This window comes from Phoenix dactylifera, chromosome 11 (genome assembly GCF_009389715.1).
Source record: "Phoenix dactylifera cultivar Barhee BC4 chromosome 11, palm_55x_up_171113_PBpolish2nd_filt_p, whole genome shotgun sequence".
NCBI lineage: Eukaryota > Viridiplantae > Streptophyta > Magnoliopsida > Arecales > Arecaceae > Phoenix > Phoenix dactylifera.
Window position 1 is genome coordinate 11,327,113 of NC_052402.1, and position 16,598 is coordinate 11,343,710.

A 16,598-nucleotide genomic window follows, 5' to 3' on the forward strand; every position below is an offset into this window, starting at 1 on the left:
CCGATTCTACCAGCTCAAAAGGCTCTTCTTCACATGGAGGAGATAATCCGCGGTGCTTCATCGGCATCCTTGGAGTTGACCGGGAAAATCTGGGTTTTCCCTACTGCTCATATAATGCCTACGATCATCTAGTCTCATGGAACCTCCATCTTCGGCTTCCTCGAGGTGAACTTCGATGGTAGCGTTGGCGATGATAGCTGCATTGGAGATGTGGATTTTGTTATCAGAGACCACGACACCCATCTGATTGCGGCAGGGGACCAACGAATCTTCCACACTTCTGTAGTCAACGTGGAGCTCATGACAGCATGGGAGGGAATCATCTATACGAGACAATCTAGGTGCTGACCGGATCGTGCTCAAAGAGGACTCGGCCATGGTGATTACGTAGATCCGAGACATGGAGCCCGACATCAGGTCGAGATTGCTGATCCGTAACGTTCGCCGACTCATGGGCGTGGATAATCCGTCATGGGCCAGACATGTCTATATGGAGACGAACAATGCGGTTGCTTCATTCGCTGCCCATCACTCAGGAGTCTTTGTTTGGGAGGTCAGGTGTCTGTGCCTCAGCCTCTGAGCTATCTCTTATTTTCTGACTCTATTGCCCACACCCAACTGCGGTGGGTGTGAATTGTCGTTGTATAAAAATTAAAAAAAAAAAAATCACGGGAGCACGGAACTTTTATTTTTGGTTCGAGTTCCCGATTTGCTCTTCTACAAACCCTATTTTGTGGCGAGTTGTGAACTTGTTCGGGGAACTGAGTTGGGAAGCACGTTAATTTCTAGGTATTGTCGTCCGTCGAATCAAGGAACGTGGGGATATTGCCGTTGGATTACGACGTTTACGGACTATAAATGTAGACTCTGAGTTTTGACTCGGAGAACATCGGGCTTCAGAATGCATCGGGACCCACTCTGGCGGTAGGCTGCAAATTTGGGGATGCATTTGTGTATTTCTAAGTCGGGTTACCTGTGATCTTGTCCTGCGATTCGTGCAATATATGCGATATTCCGACAACGCTGTTGTCGTTGCCAGCATTGGGCAAGAGGAAGGAAAGTTGGAACTTATAATAAAAATTATATCTAATTTAGTTAGATTCTTCTTCTAAGAAAGAGAATGCATTCAAATATATATCATTAGTTATTTAAACAATAGAATATTTTTAGTAACGTGCGATATTACAACCATCCATATATACTTTTTCAGCGTTCGTGATCGGTGTGCAATGTAATTTTACAATAATTATAAATTTTTAATACATTTTCTATATGTGTGACATGGTTATTTTCAAGACAACTTATTGAGCTTTTATCGCTATTGAAGATAAATCTGCAACCTATTACCATTGTCTATGTTCATGTCCATAATGCAACAATCTGGATAAACCTTTCTAAGCATTTTGGTTGTTTTTGTGATAAATATTCTCTATACAAACCATCACAGTATTGCATTATATATGTGTGTGTGTGTTTGGATCAGAATATTATGACCATAGGTGCCGGCAATTACTTTATTCAACATATGTACCCAAAAATATATGTACAATATTATTCAACACGATGATTGTTCTTTTGAAAAAAATGAAAATTAAGATATTTTCGGTTGATAAAGAAATAATATTCTAACATAAAAACATCATCCAAAAAAGTTAAATAGCATGTGTAACTCCTCCCTATAGCTTCTATGGAGTGTAACGGTGAGCTTGGTAATACAAGAGTTACATGCTAAAAGTTACTCTCTTCTATTGTTCAAGATTTTAGTTCTGCACTAACAATGCTCTACTTGTTTGTCTGAAGAAGAATGAAGCTTCAGAAACATCTCTTTTTTCATCTCATCTAATAGACATGCAATAAACATCCACCTGTCACTATGCATCCCATTCAAATAGTTGGATTGGATATCAAACCAAATCTCTCCCTCTCAAGTCTCAACTTTGTCCCTAAGGCATCATTGCAACCACGTAAAACAAGATATCATGGTTCTAATAATGACCCCACTTGACAACGCTGCATGGCTTCTTCGTGGAGCCTTGTGTAAGTAGGTGAGAGATTTATAATCCCTTTTTTTATTTTTCTTTTTCTTTTGGTTGGCAACTTGTTCCATAAAAGCCGCCACCAGATGGTTTCCAAACCCATTTGAAGTCTACATTCATCGTAGGGGAACGAAAACAAGATACCTAAGGATGCATATCTTTTTTTGGTACGTCAACGGCTCACATACAAGAGATCTGAGTGGTGTCCAAAGAGTCAGAAAGTAAAAAAGACTGCAAGAGAGATGGAAGAAAAATTTGGTCCACCCAAGCAAACTCGCATGAGTAATGAGCTGCATAGAAGGTCACCCAATTTGCTGCACTATTGGCCTCTTATGAGTAGCTCTGTGGATAGCGTATTCACCTAACAAGCGGCAAATATCATGCAGAAGTCGCATTTCCCCACCAGCACTTCTGGACTTCTAGATCTCCTCAATCACCGTGGCAAAGTCTCCCTCCAGAATAATACGATCTGCTCCCAGCACCGTCTCACATAGAACACACCCTCCCATGCATATCCTTGATCGAAACTTGATTAAGCTGATCGGGCCAAGCACCGTTAAGTATTGGAATAGTGCAAATGAGGTGCATCATTTCAACCGGAAAAAATGAGGCAAGAAATCCATATTCCAAGAAGCAAGGGTCTGAATCTTCATTTCTTCATGATGAATATTCATGCTCGGGTAAGTTGGCCAAGCACTCAAAAGCAACGTAGAAATCTATGGATCAAAGAAAAAATTAACAGCCGAACCATCTCCGAGGGACCATTGAAAATAATACTGAACCTTAGGCCCGCAGAGACATTTTTTAGGCCATGTACTGGAATATCTAGGAGGCTTCTTATAATTAGACCGAGTTCCAGAGAATCTAGATTTAGCACTAACAACTTTGGCCCATAAAGATTTGGGATGAAGTATAATTTGAGTAGCAAGTTTACGTTCAGTGTTGAGATTAAGAACACTACGCATTTATAATGGTCCGAAGGATTGTCGTAATCAATCGTTGTTAACCTTCAGTGTTGGAATCACTAAACAAGCATCATCATTTGATCAAGTTCACAAAAACAGCAAGTTTTAGTTTGGAACTAATACATGATTTATTGAATGAAATCGAAAAATCATGCAGATCTTCAAATCCCATTCCCTTCTCCTCTGTCTCTCTCTCTCTCCCTCTCTCTCTCTCTCTTTATTTTATACTTTTGGTGAAATTTTCCCTGTGTCTCTGAAGCAATGGGGTAACCATATATATTATTTTCTTTCTAGATGGACTGAAGGTTTGAGTCCGGATTCTCTGAACTTTTTGTAGTCAATCAACCCATTGATGCAATTAACAATGTTAAATTAAGAAATGCTACTCATGCACCACCTAAGTGCACATCTATATCCATGCACATAATTTCTTAAACTCGAGCAGAACGTGTTAGGTGGGGTTTTTTTAAGCAAAGATTATGTCTCACTAGCGACTCGAGTAGAACTAGTCATGCTTGGAAATCATAAAGATTATGTCGTAGATTTGTTTTTTTCTAGTAACTTCACTAGCTTCTTTAATATTTATATATAATTGAAGAAATTTTACCTATTTGCACAATCTTTTTTCATTCATGTGTCCCTGCAATTCGCTTTGCGAGAAATACCGAGATTAATTAGTTCACATTGCAGATACATCAAAGAATCTTTTAGAGAGGATTCTTGACTAACCCATCTTCATAATTTTTTTTTAAAAAAAAAATCTCTATCAAAAATTTAATAATAAAATAAAATAGGTAGTTCTGCAATGGAAGAAATAGAGCAATAGCATTGACCCATCTTGTCTCTTCTTCTTTTGTGTTTGTTTTTTGGGTGCAGTCCCCATCTTCGTGTTTGGTTGGTAGGGAAAACACTTCACCATTTATAGGCAGATAAACTAAGATATTTGTACATGATGTAAACCCAGGATTATTTATGTCGCTAGGGCCAAGCATGGGACATGACTATACAAGCAACGTCGATATGCACCGTGACACATATTAACTATAAAGAATAAGTGCAAGAACTAGCTGACGAGTTAAGAGCGTGAGACCATGTGAAAGCTTTCGAATAATCCAAACAAGCTCATGGCTGCTGTTTTTTTGGCAGCGTATCCGGGATAGATTTTCCCCGGACAGCTTCCATGTTACTTTTGTCCACAACATCCTCGACTTAGTACAGTTGCATATCACCCGCTTTGATCACCGCCCAGTTCACCGAACTCATGCTGCAATCAAACTTGATGGTCTACGAGTGCTAAGTGGTGTTACTTGGGGCCTCCACTTGCAATCGATCAATGATTAAATTCCAGATAGCACCCATAAACTTAGCGATGGCCGAGACCATTAAACCAAAAAATCTATGGTGAAAAGTATGGGCATGTATTTAGTTCCACATCGATTATTCGCCGAGAAGATCTTGGATACTTAAACAGAAATAAATAAACCAAATAATATTTTGCGGCTAACTATTTTAGGTGCGATCTGGAGTTGTTATAAATAATATCAGAACGAACTCGGTCCATAGCCCATGTGGACTAATAGACACTATAACACGAGTTAATAGAGGCTGACCACGGGCCTATCTTGGTGCATATGATTAGGATTGAATGAATTTGAATTCTTAGTCTGACGAGAACATCAGAACTTAAACGGAGAAGGTATGTGAGGATCCGTGCGAGCATGTGTTTAATTCTACATAGGTTATTCGCCGAGAAGATCTTGAGTACTTATAGTAAAAAAATGCTTTGCCTCCTATTGCACTTTTCCCTTGGTCCAAAATAGAAGACTGATTAAGGGACATTTGATGACTAATCTCCAACTATTTCAAAGGACCAGGCAGCTGGGTAGTTAGTCTAATGGGGAGTGTTACCGATGCTCATCTTTATCAGTCAAGGTTTCTAACTTTCTTTTTGTATTGATTGAAGCTCCTTTCATTCCAATTATATCATTGTTTGGGAAACATCATTGGACCCGCTGTTGACCATTCTAACTATATTACAGGTATATCTGATGAGATTTCAGAGTAAGATTCATCACATCCAAAACCCGATCACTAAGCAAAATTTTGAAAAGTAATAACTCTCTAGTTCGAGAGAAATTAAATAAAACAGTAGAAATTGATGTAGATGTTAAAATTTAATTATAAAAATAAATTTTATTTTGATAACGAATTCTTATCATTTTAGAAATTTCTACCACTTCTAAGTAGAAGAGGAGTCTATCCACTAATTTATATAAAGGTTTCATACCACATATTTATAGATACTGTTATGAAGAAAGCAAAAGAATTTCTTTCTTTTTTTACTAAATTTTTTTTTAACTAAAAAGAGAATTTGATCCAAATTTGGAGACGCAAACTTTACTGGTATAAATAAATAATATGTATAACAATTCACAAAAATTAATGTAAGCAAAAAAAAAAAAAAAAAGGCTAGACATGACTTTCAACATATTTTTATTAATTATTATTTTTTGAAAAAACTAGATTAAGCATATTAAAAAATTAAAAAAATATATTAAATAAGCTTAAAATATGTATCAAAAATTTGCCAAATGTATATCATTTGGACATATATGGCATACGAATGAACAGAATATTTTTGAAATTGCGTATCAATTTGCTTAAGATGTGTATAGATTATTGGATGACTAATGTGCTTAGTGTGCAATATTTTGCAATGTATTGATAAACATATTCTATGATTACAAGAAGATGTATAGACCAAAATATATATATATATAATACTGTCATATGGATGGATTTTGTTAATCGAGGGAGCTTCATCGAAAAAAAGATTACTCCATACGAGGGGTTTTTTTTCCGAGTTCCCAAATCCGGTACAGGTTCCCACAACCGAGGTCCACTCTTGTGGGCCCCGGCGGCACCTCTTGGTCTCGCGTGTCCTTTAATAAATTGTCCTTTTGCAATCGCCAACAACCACGCCGCCCCTACTTCTCGACCAACTTCTCGGAGGGCGGATATTTTATATCAAACGGCCCCTCTCTATGCACGAGTTCGCCGAGGCATTTCCTCCCTGAACCACCACCACGCCGAATCCCCGTCCTTACCGCACACGTTATGCGGCTCGCGAATCACTCTTCGTACCTGCTCGATTACTGCCACCGATTCCAACTCGAGAAAATGCCAAAGAAACTCGGAAATTTCACCCAAAACTTTTTCTTAATAAATTGAATTTCCTCGGGATAAAAGAAAGTAATCTTCTAAATTTATGTTAAATTTTATTTTAACTTATAGGAATCCTTCAAGTAAGATGATATGGAATTACTTAATGTTAATATAAAAGAAATAATATTAAATAATTGAGATATATCCTTTTGTGTGTGGAAACTCTAATTTATTTTTTCTATTAGACAAAGTTGGGTTATGATCGCATACTTTTGATTCAAATATATATATATATATACTATCGTTGTCTCACTAATTTTTAGAGGCAGAAAGATTATTACCGCAACATCCCTTCTTTTTACCCTCCCATCCATATTCAGCTTTACGTTTTTTTCTTCTTCCTTTTCTTTTTACATCGGCAACTCATATATACTGAGTGTAAGTATTACTTAAAAAGTTAAAAAGTAAAATAAACTGATCCGCCGAAATGAAATGTAGAAGATTACCCAATGTGCTGCACTTTTGGAGCAGTCACATTCTTCGATCAACGCCACAGGTACCTTGTATCCTCGGGATCACTGTGGCGGAATCCCATCAATGATATGCGGTCTGCCCCCGTCTATATGTAACCCCTCTTCACTCTCAAGTCTCAACGGATCTCAAATCCCACTGTGTTTCCCTTTCCCCGCTTCTTCCGACTCACGAATTCGAAGCTAAGAGCATCGCAATCGCCGCCGCCCATGGGCTCCTCCGCCACCCCCGCCGGCCCCCTCCACATGCTCTTCTTCCCCCTGATGAGCCCCGGCCACATGATCCCCATGGTCGACATGGCCCGCCTCTTCGCCACCCGCGGCGTCCGCTCCACCGTCGTCACCACCCCGGTCAACGCCGCCAACCTCCGCCGCACCGTCGACTCCTCCGCCGCCCGCGGCCTCCTCCTCTCCCTCCACGTCATTCCCTTCCCGGACCCCGCGGCCACCGGCCTCGCCCCCGGGCAGGAGAACCTCTCCGCCGTCCCCACCGCCCACTTCAACACCTTCGTCATGGCACTCTTCCACTTCCAGGCCCCCCTCGCCGCCGTCCTCCGCGACCTCCGCCCCGATGCCCTTGTATCCGACTCCCTCTTCACCTGGACAGCCGACCTCGCCCTCGAGCTCGGCATCCCCCGCCTCATTTTCCACGGCGCCGGCGCCTTCCCCCTCTTCGTCCTCACCAACCTCGTCAACTACCTCCCCCTCGACCCCTCCACCGACTCCTTCATCATGAACGGCCTACCTCATCCTATCCGCCTCTATAGAAATGGCCTCCCGGAGCTCGTCGACAACTTCTTCATGCTCAAGCTCCTCGGCGAGGCCGAGGCCAAGAGCTACGGCGTCGTCGTCAACACCTTTTACGATATGGAACCGAGCTACGTCGACTACTACAAGAACAAGAACAAGAACCATCACGGCATCAAGGCCTGGTGCGTGGGCCCGGTCTCTCTCTGCTGCCGTGCCGCCGAGGAGAAGGCGGAACGCGGGGAGCCCCCGGCAGACCGGAACCGTGTGCTAAGATGGCTCGACTCCAAAACGGCCGGATCGGTGGTGTACGTGTGCTTCGGGAGCCTGTGCCATTTCAGCGGGCCCCAGCTGAAGGAGATCGCGCTGGGGCTGGAGGCGTCAGGGAAGGCATTCGTCTGGGTGGTCCGGCAAGAGGCGGCGGGGGACGCGGCGGCGGAGACGGAGTGGATGCCGGAGGGGTTCGAGAAGCGGGTGGAGGGGAGGGGACTGGTGGTGAGGGGGTGGGCACCTCAGGTGGAGGTGCTGGGCCACGCGGCGGTGGGGTGGTTCGTGACACATTGCGGCTGGAACTCGCTCCAGGAATCGGCGTGCGCGGGGGTGCCGATGATTACTTGGCCGCTGTTCCACGAGCAGTTTATAAATGAGGCGCTGGTGGTGGACGTGATGGGGGTCGGGGTGAGGATGTGGGAGGGCTTCCGGCGGAACCGGCTGGAGGAGGAGAAGGTACTGGTGAGGGCGGAGGAGGTGGCGGCGGTGGTCGGGAGGGTGGTTGGCGGCGGCGGGGAGGACGTGGAGGCGGTGGCGAGGAAGGCGAGGGAGTACGGTGAGGCGGCAGGGAAGGCGGTGGAGGACGGGGGTGCGACCTACGAGGACGTCACCGCTCTGATCCAGGAACTCGAGGGGAAGCGGAAGGAGGGGCGGAAGGAGGAGTGAGTACTCCGGCAACCGCCGACGGGCGGTGCTGATAGTGCTGGTGTCGCTCTGCCGCTAGAAGACGGCATCTATTATGTAGTTGGATTCGGATCCGTGATCCCAACCCAGCGTTCGCAGGACTTGCGCTGTAACATTAGGGTTCTCTGTTTTGGTGGAATAAAGAAATCGGTTCTGATTTCTCTGTGCTTAGATACCGAATTTTTTCTTCTTACGATACCAAATAATTAACCACGGAGAAATACATTTGATCCTTCGGGGTGGACCAAAACGGTTGCATGTCTTGCACTACGTAGAGCTATATATCTAGTTATATAGTTGCTAGTGTCATGCTCTATACATAAAGTAAATCATATAATCTTAAAATTATAATATTTTTTTTAATTTTTAAAAAAAATGATTTAATTATGATCTAAAACAAATTATTCTAATAATTAATTATTCCGTAACGACGTAAGTCAAAACATATTAGCTAATTATTACTATTCGAATTAAATAAAATATTTAACTAAACTAGTCTAACCAGCCTAAACTAGAATTCCAATAATTGCAAACATCTTCAGTCGATTTGGGGCACTCCTTCAAGTTTTGAGCAATCTTAATTTAGAATCTAAATCAATAGAAAAAATGCTATGCGGGTCCAATAAGCAATATAACATAACAAAGCCTGATCTAAATATGCCAAATAAATAATAAGTAAATAAAAAAATACTGGCCAAAAATAAATTAAATTTTAAATAATTTAAATATTTTTTAAATTTATTATTATTATTTTCATAAATTAATACTAAACCCAACATCAATAATATGTGTAAATTAAATTTAATAAACTAATTATTATTTTTCTAAAAAATCTGAAAACATACTTTGAAGCATTGGTTATCCATCTCTTCTCATTTCAAAATCTCTGTTTAATTCAAAGATTTATCTATTTTAATATTATTAAAATATAATTAATTTTTATTATTATTTTAGAAATTAAATAAAAAATAAAATTAAAATATTAGATTTGAAAGAGACAACCCCACGTGACCCACGATCTCACAGCACGAAATTCCATACAGTCAATTTCGTCGTTAACCATTTGCAGCACGAGCTCTACCAACCGGAAAAAGATTCCAACTACAAGGGTTGGACCAGGCTCGCAATCTCCACTAGCTTTCCACTCTAGTCCGGATCCGTCACCCTCGATCCATGGATTCCGTCGCCGGCGAAGCGGAGTCCGCGCGCCCACTCCGCGTCTTCTTTATCCCCTTCTTCGCGACGGGACACATGATCCCCTTGGTCGACATCGCCCGACTTTTCGCCGCCCGAGGCGTCGACTCCACCGTCCTCCTCACCCCGGCCAACGCCGCCCTCGTCCAGCCCACCGTCGACCGCGCCGCCGCCGCAGGCCTCCCCCTCCGCACCCTCCTCTACACCTTCCCATCCGCTGCCGCCGGCCTCCCCCCCGGCGTCGAGAACATCAGCGCCCTCCCCCCCTCCGAATGCCATAAAATCGACGCCGCTTCTCTTCTCACCCGCCCCGACCACGACCGCCTCCTCCGCCTCCACCGCCCCGATGCCATCGTCGCCGACACCCACTTCCCCTGGACCACCGCCATCGCGCGCGACCTCGGCGTCCCCCGCCTCTCCTTCCAAGCCCTCGGCCTCTTCCCCGTCTGCGTCATGGGCGCCCTCTTCCGCCACCTCCCCCACCTCGCTGTCTCCAGCGATGACGACCCCTTTCTTGTCCCGGACCTTCCCCACCCCATCCATATGGTCCGGCGCGAGCTCCCCGACTTCCTCCGCGGCGACAGCCCCATCACCGCCGCCATGGACGACCTCAGTGAGGGCGAGTCCGGAAGCCTCGGCGTCGTCGTCAACAGTTTCGCCGAGATCGAGTCGGCCTACGCCGAGCTCTACTTCAAAATCGACCGCATGCGGTCCTGGTTCGTCGGGCCCGTCGCGCTAGCCTCAGCCGACTCCGGCGACCTCGCCGCCCGCGGGGGGAACGACCCAGCCGTCGCCGCCAACCGCGAGCGCTGCCTCTCCTGGCTCGGCACCATGAAACCAAACTCGGTGGTGTACGTTTGCTTCGGGAGCTGGAGCCACTTCTCCTGCGAGCAACTGAAGGAGATGGCATCGGGGTTGGAGTTGGCCGGGCACCCGTTTGTTTGGGTGGTGAGGGAGGCCGCCGGCGAGGCGTGGATGCCGGAGGGGTTCGAGAGGCGGGTGGAGGGGAGGGGTCTGGTGATTAGGGGGTGGGCCCCTCAGGTGGCGGTTCTGGGGCACGGGGCGGTGGGGGGGTTCATGACGCACTGCGGGTGGAACTCGGTGCTGGAGGGGGTGAGCGCGGGGCTGCCCATGGCGACATGGCCGCTATCGACGGAGCAGTTCATGAACGAGAAGCTGGTGGTGGAGGTGTTGAGGACGGGTGTGAGGGCGGCGGAGGGGGCGCGGCGGGGCACGGCGGCGGAGGAGAACGGGGTGGTGGGGGCGGCGGAGATTGTAGAAAAACAGAGTTGAACAGAAGCTTTAAGGTGAATATTCTTTGAGGAATTAAAGCTAACACTTGCTGGGCATAAACAGATTTACAAGTGAAACAAACTAAAGGAATGTAAACTCAAGCCAATTGAAAGAGAAAATTCATCTGTTCATATTCTTCAAGAGAAAGAAAACGACCTTACAAAATGGGCTAAAAACAACAACTAAATTAAGCTAGAAATTAGCAACCACTTAGCAACTACTTAGAAACCACCTAGCAACTACTTAGAAACCACTTAGCCACTAAAAAACAATATAACATGTAATCCTGATAACTAGGAAGCTTAAAGACACGTAGCCAACTAATACCCAAAGAATAGGACAACAGATAACTAAAAAATTATTCAACAAACCCTCCTTTAAACTAAACTTTATATCAAAGTTCAGTTTAATAACTTCTCCAACATACAAACACCGAGCAACTTCCTTTGTTTCTGAAATGTTGACAACTTGAGAGGTTTGGTAAAAATATCAGCAATCTGGTCTTCACTTCTGCAGTAGACAAGATCAATGACCCCTTCTTTCACAAGGTCCCTCAAGAAATAATTCCTCACATCTATATGCTTGCATCTTCCATGAAAAACTGGATTCTTGGACATCTTAATTGTTGAGCTGTTGTCACAGAAAATAATAAGTGGTCCCTCTTGCTTGAAATGACATTCTTCAAGAATTCTTTGCAACCATATTGCTTGGCAAGCACATGAAGTTGCTGCTACAAATTCAGCTTCAGTTGTTGATAAAGTCACAATCGATTGCTTTCTTGATGACCATGAAACAGCTGCTGTTCCCATCATAAAAACATAACCAGATGTGCTCTTTCTGTCATCAAGATCCCTTGCAAAATCACTATCTGTGAAGCCAAACATCTCTGACTTTTCTCCATTCTTATAAAATAAACCATACTCAGCTGTACCTTTCAAGTACCTGAGAATTCTTTTTGCTGCCAGAAGATGCATTTCCTTTGGACTCTCCATGTATCTACTGATAAGGCTCACAGCATGCATGATATCTGGCCTTGTAGCAGTTAAATACATCAAGCTTCCCACTATTTGCTTGTACAAAGTGCTGTTGACTTTCTTCCCTTCAGGATTTCTAACAAGCTTCATTCCTGCATCAATTGGTGTGCTGACAGGATTGCAATTCTTCATTCTAAACCTGTCCAAAATGTCTTGAACATACTTTTTCTGTGAAATAAAAATGCCTGTAGCAGATTGATTCACCTCTATTCCAAGATAATAATGCATCAATCCAAGATCTGACATCTCAAATTCAGCCATCATAGACTTTTTAAACTTATCAAACATAACCATATCATTTCCAGTGTAGATTAAATCATCTACATACAAACAGACAATAAGCATCTTCCCACCTTCTGATTTTATGAAAAGTGTATGTTCATAAGGACATTTTTCAAAACCTTCCTTCAGAAAATAAGATTCAATACGACTATACCAAGCTCGTGGGGCTTGTTTTAGTCCATACAATGCCCTTTTTAATTTATACACTTTATGCTCATTTCCAGCCTTAACATAACCAGGGGGTTGATGAATAAATACCTCCTCATCCAAGTCTCCATGCAAGAAGGCTGATTTAACGTCCAGTTGATAGAGTGGCCATGAATTCTGTGCTGCCAAAGCAATTACCAAGCGAATCGTATCATGCCTTGCAACCGGTGCATAAACTTCTTTATAATCGATACCAAATTCTTGCTTGTAACCTTTGGCAACTAGACGAGCTTTGTATTTGTCAATCTCACCATTCTCCTTCAACTTTGTCTTGTAGACCCATTTTACTCCAATAGCCTTCTTCCCTTTTGGAAGTTCAGTTAACTCCCAAGTATTGTTTCTTTCAATAGCTGCAATTTCTTCATCCATTGCCTTCTGCCATTTGGATTCTTTGGTAGCCTCTTCAAAAACTGTAGGATCACAGTCGGAAAATAGAGCAAAATATGTCAGTTCTTCCTCATCAGATTGTTCAATTCCAGGTACTTCATAATCAATCATCCATGCTGGTCTTCTTCTGACACGTTGAGACTGCTGTCCTTCATTTAATTCAGCTTCTGGAGCTTGTGGAGTTGCTGGAGCTACTGGAATGATGCTCTGACTCCCTAGTGTTTGCTGCTCATTCTCCCTAGGTTGCTGCTGTTTTTCCTCTTCAATTTCCCCATCAAAAACAACTTGTATCTTCTGTTCAGCTTTGCCTTCATCCCATTCCCAGAATTTTCCTTCATCAAAAATCACATCCCGACTGATGATGATTTTCTTGGTGTTTGGATTGAACAGCTTGTATGCTTTGGAATGATTGCTAACACCAAGAAAGATAGACTTTTCTCCCTTATCATCTAACTTCTTTCTCTTCTCATCTGGAATGTGAGCATAAGCAATACAACCAAAAATCTTAAAATAATCCACACCTGGTTTTCTTCCGCTCCATGCTTCCTCAGGTGTCATATTTTGAACAGCAAAAGTTGGACTTCTGTTCAGAATATGAATGCTCCAGTTGACTGCTTCAGGCCAAAAATTCTTGGGAATGTTGCTTTTCTTCAAAAGGCTCCGCACCATATTTAAGATAGTGCGATTCTTCCTCTCACAAACACCATTCTGTTGGGGCGTATAGGCTGCTGTCAATTGCCTCTTGATTCCATGTGTCTCACAGAAATTTGCAAATTCTTGTGAGTTATATTCTCCTCCACAATCAGTACGCAGCACCTGTATTTGACTCCCTGCTTCCTTCTCAACAATTACTTTAAAGCTTTTAAAAGCCATTAAAGCTTCAGACTTTTGTTGTAAGAAGTACACCCATGTTTTTCTACTAAAATCATCAATGAAAGTAATGAAATAGCGTTTACCTCCATTGGAAACTGGATTAATTGGTCCACAAATATCAGAGTGTACAATCTCCAATAGCCTCCTTGCTCTGGTTGAACTCCCCTTTGGAAATGGATCACGGTGTTGCTTGCTAATAACACATTCTTCACAAACAATTGAGGGACTTTCAAAATTAGGCAGACCAGTCACCATGTTCTTTTGTTGAAGTTGCTTGAGACCACCAAAGTTTAGATGACCATAGCGAGAATGCCACAGCCAAGCCACATCATTTGTCTTTGCTGAGAAACATGACTGACTAGCACAATTTAGATGCAGAGGAAACATTCTGTTAGCTGTCATTTTAACTTGAGCAATTAAGCCCAATTTGGAATCTTGAATCCGGCACACTCCATCTTTGATGATAATCTCATAACCCTTCTCTTGCAATTGACCAATGCTTAGCAGATTGGTCTTCAATTCTGGAACATAAAGGACATTAGAAATTTTTTGAGAGGCATTACCCTTCATTTGAATGATCACCTGTCCTTTTCCCATGACCGAGACTTTAGAATTGTCTCCGAACTTCACATTATCTCTGAAAGAATCATCCAAGGTGGAGAAAGCTGCCTTGTCTCCACACATATGATTGCTGCAACCAGTGTCTAAATACCACAGGTTCTTATTTGACCCTTCTCCAGCATGACATACCATCAGCAAGGATATTTCCTCCTCAGTTTCTGCAAAATTTGATTTTTCTCCTTCATTGTTAGGCAAATTAGCTCGACATTCAGATTGATAATGCCCATACTTGTGGCACCGAAAGCACTCAACTTTGGACTTGTCTGCTGACTTTGGTCTATAGGAAATCTGAAATCTGCCACGCCCCCTTCCTCTTCCTTCAAAAAATTGAGTTTGCTGATTTCTTCCTCTACCTCTGCCTCTTCCTCTGTTTGATCTATTTGAAAATGAAGAAGAGGTGCCGATTGTGGCCTTTAAAGCTTGCTCATTCTGCTCTTGTCGATTCAGCTTCCTTTCATGTACCAGCAAGGAACTTTCAAGTTCTTCAAGTGACATTTCATCAAGATCATTTGCCTCCTCAATAGCACAGACAACAAAATTATATTTTGGTGTCATTGAACGCAGTATCTTCTCAACAACAGTAACATCTTGTGTCTTATCACCATGGGTCCTCAATTTGTTGACAATTGCCATTGTCCTAGAGAAATAGTCAGTAACAGTCTCACCCTCTTTCATTCGAAGTATTTCAAACTCCGAACGAAGTGCTTGAAGCTGCTGCCTCTTTGTTTTTGTGGTTCCCTGGTACTTTTTCTTCATTGAATCCCAAATTTGCTTGGAGGTATCTTTGCAAAGAATAGTCTCCAAGATTGTCCGATCAATTGCCTGAAAAAGATAATTTTTTGCTTTGAGATCCTTCAATTTTAAAGCCTCCAACTCTGCCTTCTGAGCTTCTGACATCCTAGCAGTTGGTTCTGCTACTCCAGACTCAACCACATCCCAATACTCTTTGGACCTCAAGAAATTCTCCATCAGCATGCTCCAATGATCATAGTGACCATCAAAGCGAGGAATTGCTGGCTGCACAAAGGTTTCAGACGCCATTAGCTGCTGCGTTTGGTCCCCTCAATGAACCTGCTCTGATACCAAATGTAGAAAAACAGAGTTGAACAGAAGCTTTAAGGTGAATATTCTTTGAGGAATTAAAGCTAACACTTGCTGGGCATAAACAGATTTACAAGTGAAACAAACTAAAGGAATGTAAACTCAAGCCAATTGAAAGAGAAAATTCATCTGTTCATATTCTTCAAGAGAAAGAAAACGACCTTACAAAATGGGCTAAAAACAACAACTAAATTAAGCTAGAAATTAGCAACCACTTAGCAACTACTTAGAAACCACCTAGCAACTACTTAGAAACCACTTAGCCACTAAAAAACAATATAACATGTAATCCTGATAACTAGGAAGCTTAAAGACACGTAGCCAACTAATACCCAAAGAATAGGACAACAGATAACTAAAAAATTATTCAACAGAGATAGGGGCGGCGGTGGGGAGGATAATGGGGGGAGGGGTGGAGGCGGAAGGGACGCGCCGGAGGGCGAGGGAGTACGGGGAGATGGCGCGTGCGGCGGTGAAGGAAGGGGGGTCGTCGTGCAACGGTCTCGCTGATTTGATCGAGGAGATTCGTGCATGGCCCAAGAAGGCCGCCGGAAAGGCCGCGTGATTCGAATCCGAAGGTGATTGATAATAATAATAATAATATTGCATCGGATGGATGGATGGATGCTACCCAATTTGATATTCTTGGCTCCATCGTTGATGACAATTAGCATTTTATCTCTCTCCGCCCGACGCATTGTGGTCTCATTGTATTGCCGAAATTGAATTGATTAATGAATCGAGCTGTTCACGGTAACCCTAGTTCGGCTCGTCAAAAGACTTCTTTTTTTTATTTGGCTTGCTTGGTTGAGAAGGGAGCGAATCAACTCTATAGATGAGCCAAGTCCAAACTTCTTAGGCTTGCACGACAAAGATCTAAGAAAGTTTGTCAAGATTGAATCTTGTTAATGAAGGTTATTTAGAACTCACTCCACTCAAATATCAAGTACTGTTTTTGGCCAAACCGAGCTCTAGCGGCTCAAAACTTAGCTAGGTTCATTTGTGACAGTAATATGCCGTCTAATTATGTTTATTTGCATTTAGAGTGCATACGCTGCAATCAAGCATGCCGCAATTGAGCATCATTGTTGACTTGATCTGTTCTTGCTAGTAGCCTATGGCTACCGAAGCATCTGACCGTTGGTTGTAATTTAGTAACGAGCTAGGTTTAAACAGAGTTGTGGCTACAATATGTCTATCTAACTACAA

At 43.0% G+C, this 16,598-nt stretch overlaps 2 protein-coding genes across 2 annotated transcripts; both read left to right on the forward strand.

The window, feature by feature from the left end:
• Positions 1 to 6,700: 6,700 nt before the first annotated feature.
• LOC103713254 (scopoletin glucosyltransferase-like) lies at positions 6,701 to 8,568 on the forward strand. The gene has a single exon (XM_039131601.1). It carries the CDS (start codon positions 6,907 to 6,909, stop codon positions 8,377 to 8,379), a length of 1,473 nt encoding a protein of 490 aa, XP_038987529.1. The 5' UTR covers positions 6,701 to 6,906; the 3' UTR covers positions 8,380 to 8,568.
• An 894-nt stretch (positions 8,569 to 9,462) lies between these two features.
• On the forward strand, positions 9,463 to 16,323 carry LOC103713253 (scopoletin glucosyltransferase-like). The gene is made up of 2 exons (XM_039132099.1): positions 9,463 to 10,879; positions 15,764 to 16,323. Exons 1-2 carry the CDS (start codon positions 9,571 to 9,573, stop codon positions 15,952 to 15,954), a joined length of 1,500 nt encoding a protein of 499 aa, XP_038988027.1. The 5' UTR covers positions 9,463 to 9,570; the 3' UTR covers positions 15,955 to 16,323.
• The last annotated feature ends 275 nt before the right edge of the window (positions 16,324 to 16,598 follow it).